This window comes from Diachasmimorpha longicaudata, chromosome 4, assembly GCF_034640455.1.
Source record: "Diachasmimorpha longicaudata isolate KC_UGA_2023 chromosome 4, iyDiaLong2, whole genome shotgun sequence".
NCBI classification, from domain to species: Eukaryota; Metazoa; Arthropoda; class Insecta; order Hymenoptera; family Braconidae; genus Diachasmimorpha; species Diachasmimorpha longicaudata.
Window position 1 is genome coordinate 6,541,748 of NC_087228.1, and position 23,512 is coordinate 6,565,259.

Below are 23,512 nucleotides of genomic sequence, written 5' to 3' on the forward strand. Positions count from 1 at the left end.
CGTGCACGCACGTGCAAGTATATAAACACGAGTGACTATCTTGGCGTGTCGTGGCAGTAACACCTGCGAGACACGCCAAGGGCCCCCGGGGGCCTTCCATCGTCCCGGATCGAACGAGGTTGGGTCGACGATCTGGGCGACGACACCGGGGCAGCGGTTATTTTCACTCGTTTCAACAGAAATTTCATTCAACCACCGGAAAGACAAGGGAAATTAATTAAAGGAAGGTGATCCGTGCGGCCCGCGCCCATCAAGATTACAAGAACGAGTGATTATTTTATTTATCATTCGCCGATAATTTTTATTCGTTGCAGGCCGAAAAAATTTTATTTTTGAAGGGACCACAATCTGTGCAATATTTTTTTTTTTTTGAGCAGAAATCATTATGTTTGATGGGAATTCTCTAATTCATTCGATTAGTCTCGATTAATTCTTAGGGAATATTTCCCCGAGTGTAATTTACTGACGCCACCACCTGGCGCGCTGGGGTGCAGTTCTGGGTCATAAATATGAAGACGCTAATTTTTCCACTTCAAATTGACTTCAATATCCCCAAATTGAATATGTTTTGGACCGATTTCTACGGCTCCAGAGGATTAAAACTATCAAAATAGGGAAAATTCCGATGAAAATATTGGTGATTTTGTAATTAACAAATTAATTAATTCGCGAATTGTGAATTCGATCATTGACGATTCTCTGTTTCTTGGTACAGAATATCAATAGATTTTTTTATTAATATTTTTTATTTCAGTGAATTCGGGAGCACCTCGACATCATGGAGCTCACGACAAAGTGGCGCATGCCTCCGCCACTGACCCTGGCACTGGTCCTCCTCTCGGTTGCGCGACTATCCGACGCCGTGTCCGAGAGTATCATCGGTAAGAGACCTGTTTATTCTTCCGTTATGTGCACGTGTACTCTCAAATGTATAATATCAACCGCTAGCGTGTGAGAAATTTGAGAGGATCCGTGAAATGTGGGAATGAGGAAATCTAGGAACAATTGTCCTGCACCATAAAATAAGCTGGGGAAAAAATTAGAATCCCCAGGGGATAGAGAACTCCGTAAATATTATTCCGGGGGAGAAATTTGATCTTGACATTTCTCCGATACTCGTGCACTCGTGCGGGATGCAATCATTCGATATGAGGAAAGTCGCAGTTAATTTCCCTCACCGTAATCGAGGAATTTATGCCCCTCGGGGTTTATCACCTTATCTCTCATTAAACTACCAGCATGAATGCATTAATTTCACTGCATCGTATGAAAAATTAGCTTCTAGAAATATCCTATGAGTTTTTATGAGCTGCCTGTGAGGTCGCAGGCTTTTCAGATCCAAAATTGTCGATTGTCGAGGCAACTGACTATTTTATGATCGACTCTTTTTTTTTTATTGATCCCCGAGTAGAAATATCGATCAGGCTCAGATTAGACCTGATGGTAGATCAGGGGCTGATTGAGGAACAAAATCAAGTGCTGATCTCTGAGGTTTTGAATCTGGACTTGATCAGGACTTATTGAACTCATTCCTTTCCACTCTCTTTTTTGAAAATATTTTCCTCAAGAACGGATCCGAGTACCTGATCAACCAAACCTGGTTACTACCCGCTCAAATCTTTATTCAGCTTCAGGTTGGCTCCTGCTCAGCTCCTCCTAAAGTTCAGCTTCTTCATTTTTTATGACTCACCTGAGATGTCTTACGGCCATTGTCCCAATTGGACTTTTCAATTTAATCAACCTGATCGATAATTTTCTGATGGAAAAGTAAACTGATTCACTTATAGTCCCAGGATCTCCAACGAATTATTATTATTTATTAATTCATCACAAAAATTGCCGAGAGGTGGACTCAAACCAAGTCCGAGCGATTTGTTTTTGAAGGCAGGTGTTGCTACTGCCTGAGCCAAGACTCGCTCTCTGTCCGTGAGCCTCCACTCGTGATTATCCAGACCATCGAACCCTTCGAGGTGGGGCGACCAATAACAACGAGAGGGAATGGGGTGAAAAACAATTGTGCCTTCGACGGCGGTAGGTCGATACCAAATCTCCAATGTTGTATTAGAGAGGCGAAGTGATCGCGCTTTTGTTCGCTAGACCGCGAAGAACATTTCCCTAGATAAGACTGGGCGAATTTGCATGTACCTACACGCGCCTTGACACATACCTGGGGCGTGTCCCCAGGTGGACTAGCCCCGTTAACATCCACCATGAATCGTTATTTTATAATGTTACAATTTATTTCTGCACTCAGATATAAAATTGCCTCCGCTGAAGATCAATTCCCACGTGAAAATTTTTGTGATCGTTGAAGATCTTTCAGAGATCCTCAGTTTTCCCAACGATCAAATCCCAATGAGACATCAACGAATCTCTCCCGTATTACGAAAGAATGTAAATAAAATTTATCTCGTAATAAATCGCGGAGGGAATAGGCGCATTGAAACTTTTAAAAATGTTAAATGTACATGAAGCTAGTAGGTAACGAGTAATAGGCAGGTGGCACATTGACGATTATTTCTCAAATGATTCACTCTTCATGTGCCTCACCTCGCGGTATCTCCATTCATTGTCTCACGTTTAGCTCGAATGGCACTCTCTCAACCTAAATCATCTTTCGTAACTCTCTGCCATGGACGTAATAACGGGAGGCCATACGTCATTTGGTTGCGGAGAGTGCTGTGACACCTCCGGATAAAGCGTCGGCGTTCGTGAGCATTCCTGGTGTTGATGGCAGTCTCTCATCAGGAATTCAGAGGAAGATTCATTAAGATTGGAATAAAAAGCGGTTTAAATGAGCTATTTTTCACTTCGTTGCAGACCGGAGGACTAATTGACCCGCGAATTTGACCCAGACGCTTTGACCTTCATGATTCGAATCATCAAAAGGAATATTTTGGGTGAAGTCCATTTGATCCACATGATCTCACTAAAATTACGTAATTTTTTTACGCCACCTGACTTCATGATTAATTTTGTAAGTTTATGGGAGATTCAAAGGTGCGGATATCGTGGGTCAAATTTAGTTGACCCATTATAATTGACGTAAATCATTTGGTTGGAATTCGCATGGATTCGAAGCGCAATATAGTAATCGAATCATCATGGTAAAATCGTATTCATGAAATATCTCGGGTTAAGTTGATTTCACTCATAATATTTGACCTAGACAACATGATTGTTAAATTCAGTCTTTCGGTCGTTTTTATGGAGCGTCAGAGGATGAATTTTCGAGTGACTAACACACGATTCAATCGTCACGATTTAACGCTCTCGATCAGAATCATTCGCGTGAATATTATGGGTCAAGTAACATGACTCACGGGAACTCGAATCAACAATAATAAGAGCTATGCAATGTTAATTTGACCCATGATATTTCAACCAGATATCGCAAAATGACCTAACTGCCTAAACTCGTATTATTAATAATTTTTAATTGAGCACAGCTCCGGAAAATCGTAATGGGCTAAAAATTAGGGGTCAACTCCTTTTGACCCATTCAATATCGTCTCAATTACTTTCAATATCATTTTACGCCTGAAACTGTCTTCATAAATAATTTTCTCATAATTTACCGCATTGTAGGTAGCAGATAATAATGACGTCGCTTGACGTGTGTCAAATCCCTCGAAAACAACCCATAAAATTGACCCATTCGATTCCCCATCTCCCATCCACCTCTCAAACAGCGAGATAAAAAAAACTTGGCATCATGCAAGTTTCCAATACTCTACTGAAACGACTCTTACACTTGTGCTTGCACATGGATCAGACAGGATTAGCCAAAGTGAATGCCCGATTACCTCTCATTCTTCCTCATTTAATCACGAATGTTTTGATTAAAATCCCCATCTCCATTCCAACTTCACTTTTAATAGACGAATTAATCATCGCCTCATTTGAAACGATACAAAATCAATTATTTTCTTTTTACAGTACTTAAGATAAGAAAGTTGTTTGCATTCACTCTTAATAAATTCATAATATAAAATGTAATTAACTCATGATCGTGCCTCCCTGATTGAATCATTAATTTCCTAGTTTAATTGAAATTGAGTTGCTCGTTGATGGTAATTAATTGAGTTAATTCCGAGGAACTGTATTAGTTTTCTCACGACGATGGAAATTTTAGAATTAATCTCACATTCTTCAAGATCATTCCCCTTATTTTACAATGTTTAGATGAATTATTACGAAATTATGGGTAGCATTCTATATAACTGTGGCTATTAAAATCCTCTGCAGGCAGTCGTGTTGTTTATGCCTGATAAAACGCAAAATATCGTGTCATGCGTGGCCTTGCCTTGTTCGCAAGGTTTAAACTCCTCTCTCAGTCCCGGTGATAAACTCGGGGCAAAAATAAAAAATATGAGAATGAACGGAGATTTCTATGGTAATGTTTTCGTGTATTTGGACCCCATGGAATTGGTGGATTTTTACCACCGCCTGATAACCTCTGATTGCTGCCATATTAATTAAGAAATCTTTGTTAGTATTTTTTTCATTCACTCTCACCATCATTGAAGGAAAAATCTGATAATGTCGCGCGTAAATTTATTATTTATTATTTACTATTTATGTATTAAACTTCATAATTATTTATAAGTAGGCAGTATAAGCCACTCGTTATTATCATAACTGCAAATTGTTAATTATTTTATAAATCTTCCTCCGAAAGAAAATATTTTCAACTTATTTCGGATTCAATTCGGAAACATTTAGAGTTGTAAACTTTTAATGATAACATCATTAAATTTCATTATTTGTCGAATAATATATTTAAATAATGAATAATAAATGATTATTTATAAGTGAATAATAAAATGTCCTGAAGGTTGTTGCCAAATGATGCTGAAACATTCATTTGATTGCTTTGATATTCACCAGCGAGTGCAGAAACACATTTCAGTGAAAATAAAATAGTTAAAGTACTTGAATATCCTTAATATTCCTAAAAATATAATATTTGTCTCGGTGCTATATTATATCCGTCTCAACTTGTTAATATCGAGGGGGATCAGGTCCAAGGAATTTTTAGATGATGGCACTTAGAGGCAACAATGCCTGCGCACTCCTCCGCGATTAATGTCCCTCATTTGTCATGAAATACGAATTTCAGGGTATTTTGGGATACAGCAACCAGACAACGCGGTACTAACCCACATCTGATGTATCAAATATTCGGGGCTTATTCAATTACTGATAGTTATATCTACGGAGATAATGGGGAAGAGGTTAAATCGGACATGAAGACAACGCGTGACTTGAAATTCCGTTCTCATGGATTCCCTCCAACCTAGTATTTTAAAATCTCGACTAATCGATTACTCGATTCGTTGATCCAAATTGGTGGTATTTTCAGGTAGTCGCGAGACCTGTGACGTCGAGGGAGAGGACTTCACCGTCGACAAAATACCGAGAGTCAACACGAAGTGTTTCAATTGCATCTGCAAGGTAAATGTACTCTCGAAATATCTCATTTAGAATCGAAACGATTATCGAATTGCGAGACGCGAGAATCGATTGTTTGATTGTTGTTTCATCGATTTAAAAAACATAATCGATGTCCACGGATGGATTGAAAAAATCGAGTATAAATGTCATAAAATTGTCAATCAATGTAAAACGTCTTGATTATATCGACTGAGGGAATTAGTCTGGCGATAAATCACTGAATTCAATTGAATTATAGTCCAATAAATCGCAGCTGCAGTATAACGAGAAAGCTGGAAGGAATATTTTGATTTTTCCGGCGATTAAGCTGTTCTGTTATCTACTGTTCGATCAATTTCATCAATTCTATCTAGTCAGCCAATATCGCGTGTTTTAATTACATCCACGAGTTGATTTACGATTTTCTTAATTAACAATTCGGTTGATTAACCCCGACTCAGCATCCAATAAATCATCTGGCCGATTTGTACGGGTGACACGGAGTATATAATATACGAAATTTTTCCGTTCCACTCATCGACTCTATTAACTCATCTCATTCATCCAATTGATTACAATATCGTCAATTGAAGATTGAGCTGTGTGTGAAATATTTGCATTTGTGATTCAGAAAAATATTATGCACCAATATTGAGCCAACATTCAGTTGATATTGGCTCAACATGGGGCACCAACATTGAGCCAGTCATGCGCCAATATTGAGCCGACATTACATGAAGTAAAAAATGCAATCGTCCTCATCTTCGCGCTCAGTCAGAAAAACATTGAAATAAGTTGCTTATTTTGCGTCTCTTTCCTTTAATTAAATTAAAATTGAGACTCTTCATTTCATTTTTAATTATCTAAGAAATTGTTAATAAAAAAATGGGCCGAAATTTCGAAGGATGCGCTTGAGAACGATTTCAACAATAAATTCCAATTATCGCACACCTGAATTAATAATTTTTCGGGCTTCGAAATAAATTAAATTTTTTATTTAAACTTTTCCTCAGATTCTCAATTTCATCTCAACGTAATTCGTAATTGTTTTGTTGGTAAACGTACATGAGCCACTGCCTTGACTCAAATAATGATGCATCAATGCTAAATAAATCATAACCATTATGCCATTCACATGGTCCCCTTTAACCCATAAACATTTATTTTTCCTCTGTGAATATTCAATGAGAACTTTCCATGAATAATTAACAAAACAGTGGCACTACTTCTCTCTTGATAATTGAAAAACAATTTAACGGATAAATATCAAAGTCCCTATCGCGGTTTATGACGATATTTGCCTGACGATGACGAATTTGAATGCGAAATTCATTATCTACAAACTACTTCATCCGCATATAAATAACCACATGTCTGAGGGCCAGGGTGATCACGGGGTATACCCAGTGTGTCATCCGTTCTATTCAAACATAGCTTAAACAAAAAAAAAACATTGAAACATAAAGCTGGCAGTGTAGGTGTGCGCCATACAGTCCTTGGACTAGAATTAACTTGAGTACAAGTGCGCACGAGAGGGTACGAATGAGACGGAAGTGAATTTGGCATTAAATCGAAAGATGAAAGTGCATCCAATGAAACAAAGACTCCGGATGAGTTATTCACGCCCCACGTGGAAAAAAGTCGCTTCGGAATGTTTCAGAAATCTTTGGACGAGCCTTCAGAAGATGAAGTTCTCAAGGAGATGACTTAGAAAGAAATCTTTACAATATCTTGAGAAGATCTTCAAATTTTCCCCATCTTCAGAAGACATCTTGTCAAAGATCTTGGGAAAACACAAAGTTCGTTCTCAAACTGAACTGATTTTGGCCAAAAATCATTTTTCGAAGATCTTGAAGCAAAATTGTCTGCTGAAGATCCGGAAAAACATTGAAGATCTTCCGCAAAATAATATCCTCCAAAGATATTCTAAAATCTTCCCACGATTTTCCAAAATTCTCTTCAGTTGCCTCTAGACGATTTGATCTCGTAAAGATTTTGATGAACCAAAAAGATCTTCAGGAGAATCTTCCCAGAATTTCAAAAAGAAATTCCAAAGTAAATTTTTCGTTGAACACGATCAGACACTCCCTGAACTCCCTATCACTCGTTCCAATATCCTAAATAATTTTTACACCAGAAATGATATTGAAAACCGATCAGTTCAGCTGTGGCACACTCCCTCCCTCATTTTATGATCGATCGCGTCCGAAGATCGTCGTCCGCTTGATCCTCCGGTTGAGGTTTAATAATAACAAATAATTATGTCACAGCGTGCGTGCGGGTTGGCTCGGTAAATTGAGAGGGAAAAACAACGGCGAGTGCATTTGTTTGCGCATGTACTTTCCAATGTTTTCTCACATACAGCATAATTGAACTGAGGAGAGTTCAGCATTACCCCCTTCTTCGTGATGAGATTGGAAACGTGACGAGTCAATGAACCAAGCTGGGTCAGATAAGTAGGCGACGGCTGTTGTCTTATTATTTCTTCTTATTTCTTCTCATTTTCTTGTTTTGCTACCACTCCTTGATTGAATCAATTTTAAATCACGGTGAGGGTGCATTCAATCATTTTATCTACCGAAATTTGATTCTTGAGCCACCGTTCGACTCGCATACAGTCGCGCGCTGACAAAACGATCCTCCGAAGATTCTTCTGAAGATCTGGAGCTCCAGGTGATCCAAGAAATCACGTCTTCCAGAGGCAATTTGAGTCGCCCGACGGTTTGACTCGCATTCACTCGTGCGCAGACTAGAGGATCTTCCGAAGATTTTTCTGAAGATCTGTAGCTCCAGCTGACATTAGAGATGTCTTCAACGAATATAATTTTGGAAAATCCTTAAAAAATTTTTTTAATTTTGTCCGATATTTTTCTTCAACATCTTCAAACAAAATCTTTCCAGACGTTGGGCTGGAATTTTTGTGTTCACCTTCCGGTTGGGACAAGCTTTCACAATTAGACTGGAAATCTACTCTTCATTTTCCTAAAATTGTCTTTCCCAGATCTTGGAGACAAATTATCCCCTGAAGATCTTCAATCACTGTCTCTGTCAATTCTGCTGAATATTTTCTGCATAAAATCGGATATATTTGAATCGTGAATGAGGAAAGAGAAGCTCTTCACAAATGCAAGGGGTGATAGATTAGCCCGCGTCCTGTCTAGTCAGTGAAGACCTCAACAAAACAATCGTTTGAACAAATTCAAACATCATCCAACGACTCACCTACAATTAATCACCGCGAATTAACGCGAACAACGCTGAAGTAAATTCCGGATAATACCCACTATAATTCAGTCGTCTTATTTCCCTCATAAACATCGAGACTAGACCTCGCGGGAATAAGAAAAAGCCGCGAAAATGTGGTTAATGCAGCTTGAGAAATAGAATAAGAAAAGTGACTCGACTATTATGGAGGAAGTAAGTTCATCGAGGTGCTCTACAAACTGGGATGCGCAGAGGGCATTGAGATTAAATAGAATAAAACGAGTGATGATATATTATGGAGGGAATATTTCACTCGTTACCCAACGCTTAGGAATATTTATACGCGCCACGACCTCGACATGTTTATTTTTTCATCTTCAACTTCTGGGACCACTAGTTTTTTCCATCATAGACACGAACCGATGGGGAAAATGTGTATGTCATAAATTCGGTCCCGCGGCGTGAATTAATAAACATATTGTATGGGGGATATGAAAAAGACAGCAAATTAGAGGATAAATTCACTCAGAAAGAAGTTTAACAAAATTTATTTCTCTTCTCAAATAGAAACAAAAGTGATGTTGGAATATCTGTGGGAAATGTTTAGAATAATTTTTCCAAAATTCCTAAAAAGACCTTCATGAGAAGTCTTTCAGATTCAATTGAAAGATCTCTAGAGGACAATTTTGTAAGATCTTCAGATTTTTAAGGTCGTCGCAGGAGAATTTTTCTACGATCTTCGTAAGGCAATTTTTTAAATGCAATCCCACGTGTCAGATTGATCTGAGCTGAAGATGAAAGAAAAGGAGGTCGTCTGAAGATCTTAGACTTTCCATGATGTTAAAAATTATTTCAAAGGCAATTTTCGTTATATGGAATTTCTCGTTCAGAGAATTGTTCTAATTTCTTATAATTTTCAGAACGGTTTTGTGGAGTGTTTGCGCCAGCAGTGCCCGAGTATTGAGGGATGTTATACCCTTTTGAAAGCGAGGGATGATGAATGCTGTGATCGATGCAAAGGTACGTCCTGATATCAATTATATTCATGATTAATCATATTTATTGGTGAATTCTATCGATTCAATTTCCTCTTACCCTCCTCAGCCACTGAATTAAAATTTGCAATGACAAATAATCTTCAAATACCGCAAATATTGAGCCCCATTAATCGACATTAATTAAAATGTTCTTGATAAATTAATTTATAAAATATCACTCCAAAAATATTTTCAATTTATTGAAGAAGAAATGAAAATATTTTTTAAAAGATCTTACGGTGATTTTTTTGAAAATCGACAATAAGAACCGCTGCAATATATGTTTGGCCTTATTTTCATCTACACTAGAAAGATGATTTACTTTTCCCTGCTGCCACCCACCTGACTATGCCCTCATAATGCCAAAAAACCCCAGAATTAGTTTTCAATTAATTTCAATCATTTAAACAATCGATAGAGCTCTTGCACGCACACAATTCCCTGAGAATTCCCTCGATCATTGTTCACTCCCGAGCACAAAGGCCGTTACTGTTGTTATCCCCTCCACCTATACTCCCTGCAATTAACTGTCTCACTCTCGCAAAAGCTCGGAGTGCAGTAAAAAACATCTATCAAATGAAAAAAAAACCGACAATTATAAAAAAATCCACGATAAACCGCGTGAATGCAAAACGCGATTGTTTATTTTGCCGCTGACAGATGTTTCAGTCTCTCTCGACTCTATGGCGACTGCTTATCGTTGACTATTAATTATGTTAATTGCAGTGGTGAGATTTATGGGACATGAATGGGTCCCAACCACCATATGAAAACGGTTTCACGCTGTGGCGGTTACTTCATTTTGATTTTTCAATCGATTTCCCATTCCGTGAGCCATCGATTATTGGTTATCGTTTGTGGCTTATCCGCGGTGGCGTCTGTCATCCACGTGGCACCGTGACATTGTTACTTTCTATCAGGGATTCCCATCGATGGTAATAAATTTCTATGAATTAATTACCCGATTTTTATCTGATTCAAGCTGTTCATTAATTACACCCGGAAATTGAGATTTCGAATAAAATCGAATATTTTTATCTAATTTTTTCGCGGGTCCTTTCAATATTCTCTTATTAATGAGTCAACACTGACTTTCGCTTTCTGCGAAGTTCACATCGATTTTGATTCACTATCGAAAAGCCGAAACAATTATCTTGCAAATGATAGGGTACATTAAATTATGAAATTAACATAATGAATATATTCCAGCCAATTATTCGCGGATTAATTTCCAATTTTCTTTTCATAATATCAATTAGAAGTCGATTGCCTAAAGGAAAAGTGCAGACAGCCTTTCGCGAAATGATCGGAAGAATAGATTTTCCTATTTTAAGGAAAGCATGGAGGTCACTCAACGGCTAAAGACATTTCCAAACCTTTAAATGATGCGCGAACTCCAGGATATTATGTTATCCCCATATTTCATATTGTTTGACTATTCAGGATGCATTCGAGGTGGCATCGAGCATGCATCAGGAACTGAGTGGACGGAACCCAACGATCCCTGCAGGATACTCACCTGCCGAGCTGGGGTGATAACCGAATCAAAGTTGCGATGCTACACTCCCTGTCCAAATCCCATTCCCGCACCTCCAGGCCAGTGCTGTCCGATATGCATCGGATGTTACGTGAACGGACAGAAGGTCACAGCTGATAGATCTGTCACAACGACTGAAGATCCCTGTGTCACATGCAGATGTAACTCCGGACGTCTCACCTGTGCAAAACACGCTTGTCCTGTACTTCACTGTCCCGTTTCCAGTATTGTACACGAGCCTGGAGAGTGTTGTCCTCATTGCAAAGGTATGTAATCATATCTACGAAAGATAAAGTGTCGTAGAGTTGATGAATGCAGTTCTCACCCATCAAGTTCTCGTAGTTCACCTAACAACGACACAATATATCATATCATATTCAGTAAACATCAAAATCATAATCACAAAGTCCAGAAGTCGGTGGATCATCCTCGCTCATTAAAGAAGAAATGCTTTCTATGGAAGAAGAAATTTAGAAGCCATTGTAGATAGTAATAGTCATTGTCGCTTTCTTTCTTTCCACGCGGTCTTGACTGTCACAGATTTCCCCACTTGAAGATCAAGCTGTAGCAGTTCTTGCTCAAGCAACGTCCTGTCATCCACATCACCTACATGTCCCACCTCAATTAAGTCTGCCACAGCTGCGAGACATTCAGAAGCTGACATTGTCACGATCTCATACCTCCAATGCTCCTTTCCTCTCCCAACTCCCTGATCAGCATTACCTCATCACACTCTTCAGGTTGGTTGTCTTGATTCCAACCACTTGGCCTATTATGATCTAGCTGATAGTCCCTAGGGACTGTCTTTCTGCCCGAATTGCCATCCTCCCGATCGCTATCAGTAACTGGTCGTAACTGGTAACACAACGATCACCTGCAATCGTACAGTAAATTAACCTCGTGATCATCAATCATTCTAATGAATATCATCTGTAAGACAATCAATCAGTGCTTTCTGGAATTTTAATCGTGTGCTTCCTTCGCCTCGGGAAACCGGAGTGAGACACAAATTAACATTGATTTGAAACATCTGATTTTTATCTTAATGCCAGGAAAGAACAGAGAATTCTTCTCACCTCCGAAGGGCGCCTGTATGCTGGGAACAGCTGTTTACAACTCCGGTTCGCAGTTCTACGTGGATCATTGTACGAAATGCTCCTGCACGAATTCAGCTATTTCCTGTGTGAAAGAAACATGTCCTGTTCTTGAGTGTACGAGTGAACATCAAACGACGTTACCTGGACGATGTTGTCCCCAGTGTCCACTTGTTGAGGAGAGCCGGGCGTCCTGTACTTACGGCGGAAGAACTTACGGGGCGAGTATCTTCACATACATTTCGTCTAATGAATAGATATCAACCTTTCGTAGAAGAAAATCCTTTCTTTTTGCACCAGAATTTTGAGTTAGTCAAAGGGGAATTGAAATTCTGGGAGTTGTTTTTGAATTCTCCTCTTGAATTACAGCTCTTCTGCTACGAAACGTTGTTACAAATAATATTGTGAAGATGAATAGTAGTTTGTATCCTCTTCGAATCCTTTCAATCATTAACTGTCTCAAAAATAATGACAAATGATTTCGTAACGTCTGTTTAAGTACAGAAAATCTCAATCAAACCCGAACTTTTTTCTATTCTCCCGTCACTCATTATTAATTAATATTCATTTATTCATTCATTAATTCCAATCAAAGGAAGAGATAATCTCCTCCCAAATCCGTTATCCTCCCGAAGTATCTCGAGTCTCAAATAAAAATATGATTTCATATTCTGGTCAATTACTTCGTTAACCAATTAAACACCGATGAAACTGTAGAATTATCTTAGTAATGATAAATACAAATGATTCTCCACGTTCACCAGTCTCCTCATGACTTCGATACGGTAACCTATCACGAATCTAAGCGATCGTGACTTCGATCTGAGTTCATGGCTTTTGGTAGTTGGTTTAAACGTTCTAATTTCTCCTAGGCAGGATGGCGAATCTTGGAAGCTTGATCCATGCAAGGCATGCGCCTGCATGCAGGGTAAAGTGCGATGCGCGATGCCCATGTGTCCACCGCTGAACATTCCCTGTCCACCTAATTCGCGGCTCGAGCATCCCGAGGGGCAGTGTTGCCCGCGTTGTGTTGAGAGTAAGTGAATAATTTGTCAATATCTTCAGGGAAATTGATCTTCAGTATAATACGACACCTGCAATTATGGGGATCGTGATAAATTCGACATTTACATGCTAAGTAATTAACGATTACTCCAGGTGATGGTGTATGCACAGTATTTGGTGATCCTCATTACCGTACATTTGACGGTAAATTCTTCAGTTTCAAGGGGGCCTGCAAGTATCAACTCGTGAGTGATTGTTTGGGTCACACGTTCAGTATAAGAGTAACAAATGACGCCAGATCAACGAGGTCATCCGCATGGACCAAGACAATTGCCCTCAAGGTTAGCTAAGCCCATTGAATAGCAAATGAAAATCGTCTGTTTCCAAGCTGTCCTCGTTTTAAAAAATAATCACATCGCGGACAATATAATTTCACGATCCTTTGTTTATTTCTATTGTTGAAATAGGTGGGTGATCTGAAAGTCAATCTTGGTCAGAGAATGAGGGTAAAAGTGAATGGAATGAAGATTGACGTGCCTTATCGAGTGCCAAACAGAGTCGAGATCAATCGAACCGCTGACAGTATCCTCGTCACAACGCAAATTGGCATTAAAGTTCTATGGGATGGCATTAGTTTCATCGAAGTGTCAGCACCGACATCCTATCGAGGACGACTCTGTGGACTCTGTGGTAATTTTAATTCCTTACCGAAGGATGACTTCACGACTAGAAGGGGACGACTACTGCAGGATCCTTATCCGTTTGGACAGAGTTGGGCAGTTGGGTCTAAAAAAACTTGCACCAGGATCAAGCCGATCATCGTTGATCGGGAGAAACGATGTACTGGGAGAAAGGATCACAGGTGAATATTAATCATGAATTTATAAACAAATGTCGGTAGTAACGTGACTTGAGCAAGAACTTTCGCGCGTAAAAAATGTTTTGTTCCCCCAAATCTTTCAGAGACCTCCAGAGTCAAAAAAGGACATCTTCTTTCAGATTATGCAATCGATTGCGGTCTCAAATATTCGACCCCTGTCACAAAAAGGTCAATCCAACGATGTACTACAAATCATGCCTCCAGGACATGTGCGAGTGTCCAACGGACAATTGTTACTGCGAATCCTTCGTAGCTTATGTCCACGAATGCCAGAGACTCGGCATCCAACTGCCCCATTGGAGGAAGTCGACGAGATGTCGCACCGTCTGGGACACGACCGCCCTGGCGACCAACACACGACGGCATCTCCCTTGAAACTTAACGCTCGTATTGTTTTTCATTAATTTTTGTACATAAGTGAGGATGAAAATCTCGGAAGCATGTTTTAATTTAATAATTTCAATGTTTATAATGCGATTGCTCTATGTGAATGGAGAAGAGATCGGCATGCGTGCTTCGGAGTTATTTTTTTACTAGTCATCGCTTCGTGTTTTATACGCATTAACGGTGAATAAGCTCTTCGGGCCGATAACAATCACCAATGGAAAACGAAAAATACAAGAAAAACCATTGGATGCGATGTAAGAAAATGTTGACGTATTTTTTTTACTTAGGGATTTCTCGATAATTCTCTATCCAATACAATCATTAAAGTATTTATGATGTCATGAGGAGAAGTTTTAAAAAGTTGACATCTGGACGAGTTTTTATCAACACGTTCCTTGATGTCTCAAAAAATCACGTACAAAGCCGACGTTTTAACTGTGGTAATTTTGATAATTCTACCGTATTCCCTACTTTACCGGCCATTGTCAGTGTATGCAAACTGCTGAAATTACCGCCGTCTCATTTAAGCTTATGCACAGGTCGGAACTTTGGTAATTATTCTCATTGTGACAATTCTCCTGTGCGATAGCCGATTTTTTACAAAAAATCATCAATTTCTTGACTTTTAGGTTCTTCCTGTCAGCGTCATAAATACCTTAATGTAATCCGTATAATGAAATCGTTGGAATATCGATGCGGAAGGCCTTGAAGACACGCAATTCTTTATATAAAAAAATTCAACAGTTAGATGGAGAACTTATGTGACAGATCGAATCACAAAATGGTTTAACTCGAAAAATATTACCAAAACTGCAACATGATCTATAATTATTATCGTGTTCGTATTTCGTCCTCATCAACGTTAAAGAGATCTCATGCTTTTGTTCCATCTAGCTGATGGATTTTACCGCTATCTTAATATTATTTAACTATTGTTTTCTAATTTCCCGAATGTATCAGAGCACCGTGCAGTATTTCGGCCGATGAGCAGGCTCGCGGCATAGCATCTACATCCCAGTGTATAATTCGACGCGTTTTTTTTTTCGTTACATAATTATTAAATAATACCTATCCCAATATCCGAAGACATGTTGAATAGCAAAAAGTTACTGAGAAACCGAAACAATAAAAAATCAAATGCTAGGTGTTATTTCAACGTAAGAATAGTCTTCAGGTACAGACTGGCCTTTATATAAGATACTTCGGTATAAGACACCCTGATCTACAAGCGGAAGATGAAGAAAAACTGGTGTTTTTGCTATTAAGTGATTGGCGGAGAGAGCCCCGATCAATGAATACGAATAAAATTAAATCTAATTGGAGGTCAATTGATTTCCTCAATTTTAATAATTTATACTTTAGATATCGAGAAATAATTATTCTCAAGGCACCCAAAAATCCACCAACTTATATTCATTGATTAGTGATCAATGTCTTACTTCGAACTGTTGATACCATAAAAAAAGAGGCGTGTTAAAATAACAAACGTCTCCGCTGGATGAGAGTACAATCCCAACTGAGTTGTCTTTCAAAGTCAATAGCTGAAGATTGACAGATTAAAATTAAACAAATTATACATCTCTCTCAGTCTGTTTTTTCAAACATGACAATGATATTAATTTAATCCGCATGGTGTCAAAAACGTCGGCAGTTTAATCTTTCCCAAATGTTCAGTTCAGTTACCTTTTTATAAGACACTCATGACTTTGGGCGCTTTCCACACGTATTTGACTTAAAATCATTAACGTTCTCTCCTCTCTAAGCAAACCCCTCCCCCGATTAATCTTAAAGTATCTTATATAAAGGGTTCACTGTAATTTTACCCTGAGAAAAATCTAGGATTAATAAAAATTGTAAATATTATTTAGATGCCAGATTAATAGTGCGAATGTCCTTTCTCGACTAAATCAATGTTTGTTCTCGTTCATCTGTGTTTATTATCATGTCGCATTTTTTATCTCGATGTTCAGAGGAAATTGTTGATTACCGAATCAATGGGTGGTGATCTGGATGAATGGGCCAGGCTCATAGGGCCCTGCCATCTGCAGCCCAGCCCGTAATCACAGCCTTGTCGTAGTCTATATTTTTTATGATCAAAAAGAAAATAGAGAAATACTGAACAGTGTATACCGTATAGTCCAAAGCAAGTAGCCAATTCTTCGTGTTTTTTGTATGTAGACAAATTAAGAGAATAAAAGATTTATATTCATAAGTTCTTTTGATGTTTTTCTTATTGATATATTTTGAAATTTATGTACGAAGACTGCGGTAAGCAATCGACTTATGATACCACGAATTCCTCATAGAAATATAAGATTTTTTTGTGACTAGACTTCGCTGAACCGAATGGACGTCTGGGGAACCTTTTGCTGCGTCCATTAGACAGAATTTCGAGGTAAAAAAGTCCATTGAAGCTTTTTATCCGAAAATCGGATTTCCATAGTTCCATCGGGGATGACCCGCAGCGATTCATTCGCGCTGGGATGAAATTGAGAAATATATTTCTCGTAATTATTTAAATTAAACGGGATATCGAATTTCCTTTCTAATAGAGCCAATCAATAACTACAAAAAAGCTTTCGATCCAAAATTTGCTATTAATCCGGAATTCTGAAATATTCATTGAAAAATCATCAGTAGGTAAAGTCCACTTGCTAGCGATTTGTCACTTCAATCATTACCTTTAATACCTCTCTGAGGATACGAACTGGAACGAGGAAAGAGTCGTGATTTTTATTATATTTAACGGAGACTGATTGATATGATACAAAAACAATATGTCGAAAGAATTTACACGATGTTATCGTGATTATTCGGAAGACAGAGTTCGAGCCGAAGATAATGAATGGGCGGATGGGGGTGGAAGCCGCTATTTAATCACTGGGTAAGACTTCTGGGTTGTGAATATTCAACTGTCGGTAGTCAACTCGCGATCGAATTGGGAATCTGGATGCGATTGTTTGTTCATCATGAAATCGATTCTGTACCTCGCCCTTGTGGGTCTTCTCCATTCTGGGGGCGCAGTGCCGCAGAGTGATTTGAAGTCAATCAGAGCCAGGAAACTTCAAGGTTTTTATCTTTTTATAGTTTCGTCAGAATTCATTAGCGATGCAAAATCTAATAATAATTAAGTGAGACAACTAAAATTTATTGTATTCAATCTCCATTCGCCAAAATCTACGTTTTTGAATATATAAGTTTCCTGTCTGAAAAAAAAGATTTCCACCGATTGCGAAAGTGATTTCATTTATTTATAAAATTTGACATATTGACTCATGATTTTATGACTACATGGACTGATACATTAATTTATTCTGTTACTTCTAGAGGAGGTGACTGACCAGCAGATGCATCCACGCTCGTCCCCGAAAACTATGAGATTTAAATCAGCACAATCAGCATATAGTCCTGAAGCAGGTGAGGCAATGATACAGATAATTAAACACGTTCACCCGGATTTCGCTTTCCGCACGTGATATCAATACTCTCCCACGCATTTGTCTTCTCATTGAGAAATATCTTATCTCGATATTATCGTCGATCTTGTAATGCCACCGTTCGCGAATCAATTAAAAATGTCTATGTTCCGATACAACATATTATTTCTAATTCACGTTTAAATTTTTCAAGTAAAAAACAAATTACCATTATGTATCTACAATCTGTAGTGAAAGTTCAGGAGATATTGTTATTAATAAATCAAATATTCCCGTGATTTTTCGTTTGAAGGATCAGAAACGGGAAATGATTACTTTCAGGAAATTTTACTAAACTTCAGTCGAATTCGGTAAATTCTGGGACTGAATAATTGCAATTTTCATCCATAATCATTTTAATTATTGCTGTAATTATCCTGATTATTGCTAATGCAACAGTCTTAAGCATTTTGCTGTCGTCTCCTTCCTGAAAATTCTTATTTCACAATTTTGTTCTATTTTTCATCCTCTGCGTTTCATCGAAAATTAATTAACTTCGAATTTTATAAAATTAGCAGTTGCCATAATCACATCATATTTTCATGAACTGTCAACAGTCTAATACTGTTTTAGAAACAAGTTACTGGTTCAACCAGGCCAGGAAATCCCTTCGTAAGCAGTTAAACAAGAAATTAAATACCAATATCGCGAAAAATGTGATATTCTTCCTCGGCGACGGTATGTCAATCCCGACCCTGATGGCCGCTAGAGCATACCAGGGACAGTTGGCGGGGAAATCAGGAGAGGAGGGCGAACTCTATTGGGAAACCTTCCCCTTTACCGGTTTATCAAAGGTAAGTGATCGTTATCGATAAGACGATTAAAATCCGGCAAATTTAATTATCGATTTTGATGAATTCACCGGGTTCAATGCCCAGTTATCACGCGGTAGACGGGGACTCCTCATTTAAAATATCGTTTTTCTTCCCAAAACCAAGGTAATAATAAATTATCTACAACACCAAATTGTTATCTTATTTAAACATTATCCGATCTTGAAAGTATTTGAGAAAATTTATTCAACTGTAGCTAAAGAAAATTGATAAACAAAAGTAAATTAAAATGTAAATGTAAATTAAAATATTAAATAATCGACTTGTCCTTGAGTCGATTTTGTTTCAAGCTTCGAACTCCCCGCTTCCCACCATAAACTGAATTCCGAATCGAACTGCATCCGCATCAGAATCGATAGACTGATCAATTCGATTCGGTCAATTTTTCCTACAATCGACAGATCAGCCAGGACCATTTTGCCTTCACCTCCCCGTGCAAAATTAATTCATCATCATTTTTTACCTTTAGACCTGGTGCTTGGACAAACAAGTAGCGGACTCAGCGTGCACCAGCACCGCCTACATGACCGGTGTGAAGACAAACTACGGCACCCTCGGGATAAACGGTCACGTCGTCCGCGGAGACTGTAGTACCCAGCAGAACCGGACGAATCACCTGCCATCGATCCTCCAATGGGCGATAGAATACGGAAAGTCCGCTGGCTTCGTCACGACGACTCGCGTCACCCACGCGTCACCAGCAGGCGGTTATGCTCACGTAGCTGAACGCAATTGGGAGAGTGACACCGAGGTCATCAAGGACAAGCAGGATCCCAAGAAATGTATTGACATAGCAGCCCAACTAATAACTCAGGAGCCTGGTAGGAGATTCAATGTGATAATGGGTGGTGGAAGGCGAAGCTTCCTCGGCAAGAAAACCACCGACGAGGAGGGAACGAGGGGCATCAGGACGGACGGAAGGAATCTCATTGACGAATGGAAACGGAACAAGGCCTCCCTGGGGAAGAGGCACTCTTACTCCTGGAACAGGACCAGCGTTTTGGACATGATAGCACATCCCGAGAGGTATGACTACGTCCTGGGACTCTACGAGGACACCCACTGTCCGTATCATCTGGAGGCGTCTGCAGCGACCGAGCCCTCTCTCGAAGAGATGACCGAAGCCGCGGTCAAGGTCTTACGAAAGAACCGGAAGGGATTCGTTCTGTTCGTGGAAGGTAAAGTACAGAAACTTTCGAGGGGATTTTTGTGATCCTAGGACCGCGATTAGGCAGTCGATTAGATGGGGGAATGGGGGGGGGGCGTTGATCAGTTGACTGACTAATTAATTTGGTCACTTGGGTCGCGGTGCGGTTTTGGTGGTCATCGAGGATCAGCAGCGGATAGTGTGGTCGGTATGATCGGGCTGAGGAGACTTTACCCATCAGACTTCTCCCCACCTCATCCAACCCCCAATGAAATTCTAGCCCCTCACCTCTGAACCCCACAAGTACAATCTCAGTTCAGTTAGACTGGGATGAACATCCGCCTGAGACTGCCGGCAGCGGTTAACGTAGGAATCTACCATGACCATCGAGTCAGTGCAACTGATGACCACCACAGTCCTTCCGTTACCGACCGGGTCCATTACTAAGGGTTTCCATGGTTTCCCTCAGTAAAAGTCGTGCAGGGGCAGTTAAGGAGGTCAGTCCCGGGTGCGATAAATCGATTTATCGAATGAATCCATACTTCTGCACATCATATCATGTGCTAGCGATATTTTCCGACAATAGACGTCTTCGTTGAACCTCTCCCGCGCCAGACATAATAACTCAACTAGGGTTCGTCCGAACTCTAGGACTTTATCCGAAATACTTTAATCTCGTTCATCGGTTCAACAGGTGGCCGTATCGATCACGCTCATCACGCTGCATGGACGAAGTTGGCTCTGGACGAGACCCTGGAGCTGGCGAAGGCCGTTAAGAAGGGACGAGAATTAACTTCGATTGACGACACGTTGGTTATCGTTACCTCCGATCATTCACATACCATGAGTATCGCCGGATACTCAGACCGGGGTAATTCAATTGTGGGGAAGAGCATGGACCTTGGGTCGGATCAATTGGGGTACATGACACTTGGGTATGCTAATGGACCTGGGTACAGGACTACCAGTACTGGGGCTCGCCATAACATCGCTAACGATAATATTGGTGAGTAATGCAAGAAGGTCATCTCCTCGTTGGAGATTCGATCGACTGTCAATTGAAGAATCGAATTGACTGATTGTTGAATCGATTTAATGTACTGATTGGAATGCGGATGTTGTGGCAGATGAAATCCCATTGAGATCTCGGATTATCGCAGTGATCGAAGATGAGTCGACTTGATGAGAAGTCGATTGCTAGGGGATTTGGACGATTGAAACACAATCGACTGGAGGATAATCGTTTCGGCTGTCGGAATAATAAAAAATATGAAAAGACTGAGGTTCGCAGGTCGATTTATCCCAATAATGAGGGAATCTACGTGTTGTTCAGTCGTTATATATTGAATCGATTTATCCTTGAGTCGATTGCCGTTCCATCTTCGCAATTCACTAGCCATTCGACTGTTCATCTACTGCTGTAGCTTCATCGTTGATTCCAGTGCTAATTTGCAGACTGCATCGAACTGCGTTATCATCATGATCGATGTGCTTATCAACTCCACTATATAATCGATAACTCCGTCAGAACCGCCTCGATTTTACCCTCTTCTTCCCCTGCTATTTATTTTTCAAATGATCGGTCAATGAATTCATCCCTTTTGCCTCACAGGAGACTTGAAATATGAATACCCAGGAACCGTTCCTCTCCAGTCGGAGACTCATGGTGGAGACGACGTGGCCATCTTCGCCAGTGGTCCCTGGTCCCATCTCTTCTCTGGTACCATTGAACAAAGCAACATTCCCCATTTTCTGGCGCATGCTTCCTGCATACGTCGGAACTCTGCGTGTGCTTCGATCCGCTGAATCAATGAATCGTCTTTTTTATGAGGATCTGTGAAGCTGTTGCTATTCAACAGCTGTAAATAATGTTATTTTTTGTAGCAATAAAGTAAATGGAAACCTATCAGTCTGATTTTCAAGGACATCCAGGTGTTTTTTTCTGTTCAGTCAAGACATCATTATACTTTCAACGATTTCTAATCAGTAACTCTGTCGATTAAATTTGCGTGTGGAAAATTTGGAAAAATAATGAACATTCTGTGAAATCCAATTTATATTGTTCATAACATTATCATTTTTTACTGTTCTTTATTTATGAATAAGTAATTGTAGTTGTTTAAACTTTCGAAGATTTGGTTTTTGAGGAACAAATGAGTAGCGAAGTGGGTCAAGTCCATTTTTACTATTGGCCAGTTAAATCAGCAAATGGAATAATCATTCGAATGATCTTATGGCTCCGCTAAATCTATCTTAAGCATAAAAAATAGTCTATTGAGTAATTTAATCCGTAAGCAATGAAGTTTTTTTACTAATGAATAAATTGATTGTCATGACACGATTTGGAACTTTTATTACGACATTATAAATGCACAAAAACATCTTAAAAATATATGTTTGTGTATGTATATGTGGATATACAATACGCCATAAGAGAGCGATAGATTACAACTTGGAGAGGAGAGCTACGCGACTTGGAATTATTAATTATTATCTTAACTACGTATACTCATGAATTTATCATGATTGCTTAAGGTTTAATAGTAATCACCGAGTGATGTTTTTTGTCATCTTTCATTCTCGGGATGAATAATGAAATCAATTCAACAGATGAAAAGACGCTGGTCACTCCCGATATCATGAGCTCATATTAAATATACTTACATACAACGTTTGGTGATTTTTTTTTGTATAATTTATTTAATTTTTTACGTTAATGGGGTTACTCACTCCTATACAACGTAACCCATGACTGACCCATGGAAATGTTTCACAATTTGTTGAATTATTTATTCAGTCACTTCTAATGACGAAATCGTGCGATTCAAGACGAATTTTAATGGATCAGATCGTGGGTTCACTTTATTTGATCCACAATTTGTATTGTATTTAGGGTCAAGTCATTTAACCCACAATTATATGCCCTTTGGGTTTGAATCGATATCACGTTGAACGCAGTGGGATTTGATTGACCCACAACTGATGTTGATTTTAAAGCCAATTGATTGCAAATAATCGACGATTATTTTCGACGGTTAAATTCATTTCCCTCAGACTTCTTTTTGCTTTATGGGTCATGAAGATTTCACCCTATCCACATTAAATATTGTAGCCGAAATTGTTTTGACCCACAATTATTGGTGTGTTGACAGTCCAATTGACCTACAATTTATGATAGATTTAAGGTGAAAGGAATGTCACCTTTAATTTATATTGTCTTCAAATCCATATCGATAAAGCTGCGAGTGCACCAAAAATTGTGGTTTCAAATATTTGACCGACACTTTATATCGTCTTGAGAGCCCACTCCCTTTGACCCTAAATCCAATCCAAAATGTGGATTAAATCCTTTTGACCCATATGAGGTCTTAACTCTCCTCCCACAAATCATTCACAATTTCCACATCATGTGACACCCCTGGTCACAAAATAATTTCCCCAAAATTCTGGAGTGAGTAACCCCTCCCAAAAACTAC

At 39.1% G+C, this 23,512-nt stretch overlaps 2 protein-coding genes across 4 annotated transcripts in view; both read left to right on the top strand.

Annotated features, from left to right (window-relative positions):
• LOC135161081 (BMP-binding endothelial regulator protein) overlaps window positions 1–16,792 on the top strand; it is a 31,444-nt gene extending 14,652 nt beyond the window's left edge. For all 3 annotated transcript variants that reach the window (XM_064118351.1, XM_064118350.1, XM_064118348.1), the window contains exons 2-10: window positions 755–881; window positions 5,366–5,457; window positions 9,561–9,660; window positions 11,121–11,480; window positions 12,267–12,529; window positions 13,185–13,344; window positions 13,467–13,654; window positions 13,781–14,175; window positions 14,313–16,792. In XM_064118351.1, coding sequence (XP_063974421.1) covers window positions 779–881; window positions 5,366–5,457; window positions 9,561–9,660; window positions 11,121–11,480; window positions 12,267–12,529; window positions 13,185–13,344; window positions 13,467–13,654; window positions 13,781–14,175; window positions 14,313–14,568 — 1,917 coding nt within the window. In that variant the 5' untranslated portion in view covers window positions 755–778 and the 3' untranslated portion in view covers window positions 14,569–16,792. The remainder of the gene's footprint in view (window positions 1–754; window positions 882–5,365; window positions 5,458–9,560; window positions 9,661–11,120; window positions 11,481–12,266; window positions 12,530–13,184; window positions 13,345–13,466; window positions 13,655–13,780; window positions 14,176–14,312) is intronic.
• Window positions 16,793–17,469: 677 nt separating this feature from the next.
• Window positions 17,470–22,372, top strand: LOC135161087 (membrane-bound alkaline phosphatase-like). Its single transcript, XM_064118361.1, has 6 exons — window positions 17,470–17,649; window positions 17,908–17,997; window positions 18,630–18,850; window positions 19,359–20,067; window positions 20,731–21,042; window positions 21,649–22,372. Exons 1-6 carry the CDS (start codon window positions 17,550–17,552, stop codon window positions 21,840–21,842), a joined length of 1,626 nt encoding a protein of 541 aa, XP_063974431.1. The 5' UTR covers window positions 17,470–17,549; the 3' UTR covers window positions 21,843–22,372.
• Window positions 22,373–23,512: the final 1,140 nt, after the last annotated feature.

Bases quoted from the DNA above. Each gene is read 5' to 3' on its own strand.
- LOC135161087 (XM_064118361.1), top strand. From the start codon at position 17,550: ATGAAATCGATTCTGTACCTCGCCCTTGTGGGTCTTCTCCATTCTGGG. The intron at 17,650-17,907 runs GTTTTTATCTTT...TGTTACTTCTAG, and splicing joins CAGAGCCAGGAAACTTCAAG to AGGAGGTGACTGACCAGCAG. The intron at 18,851-19,358 runs GTAAGTGATCGT...TTTTACCTTTAG, and splicing joins CCTTTACCGGTTTATCAAAG to ACCTGGTGCTTGGACAAACA.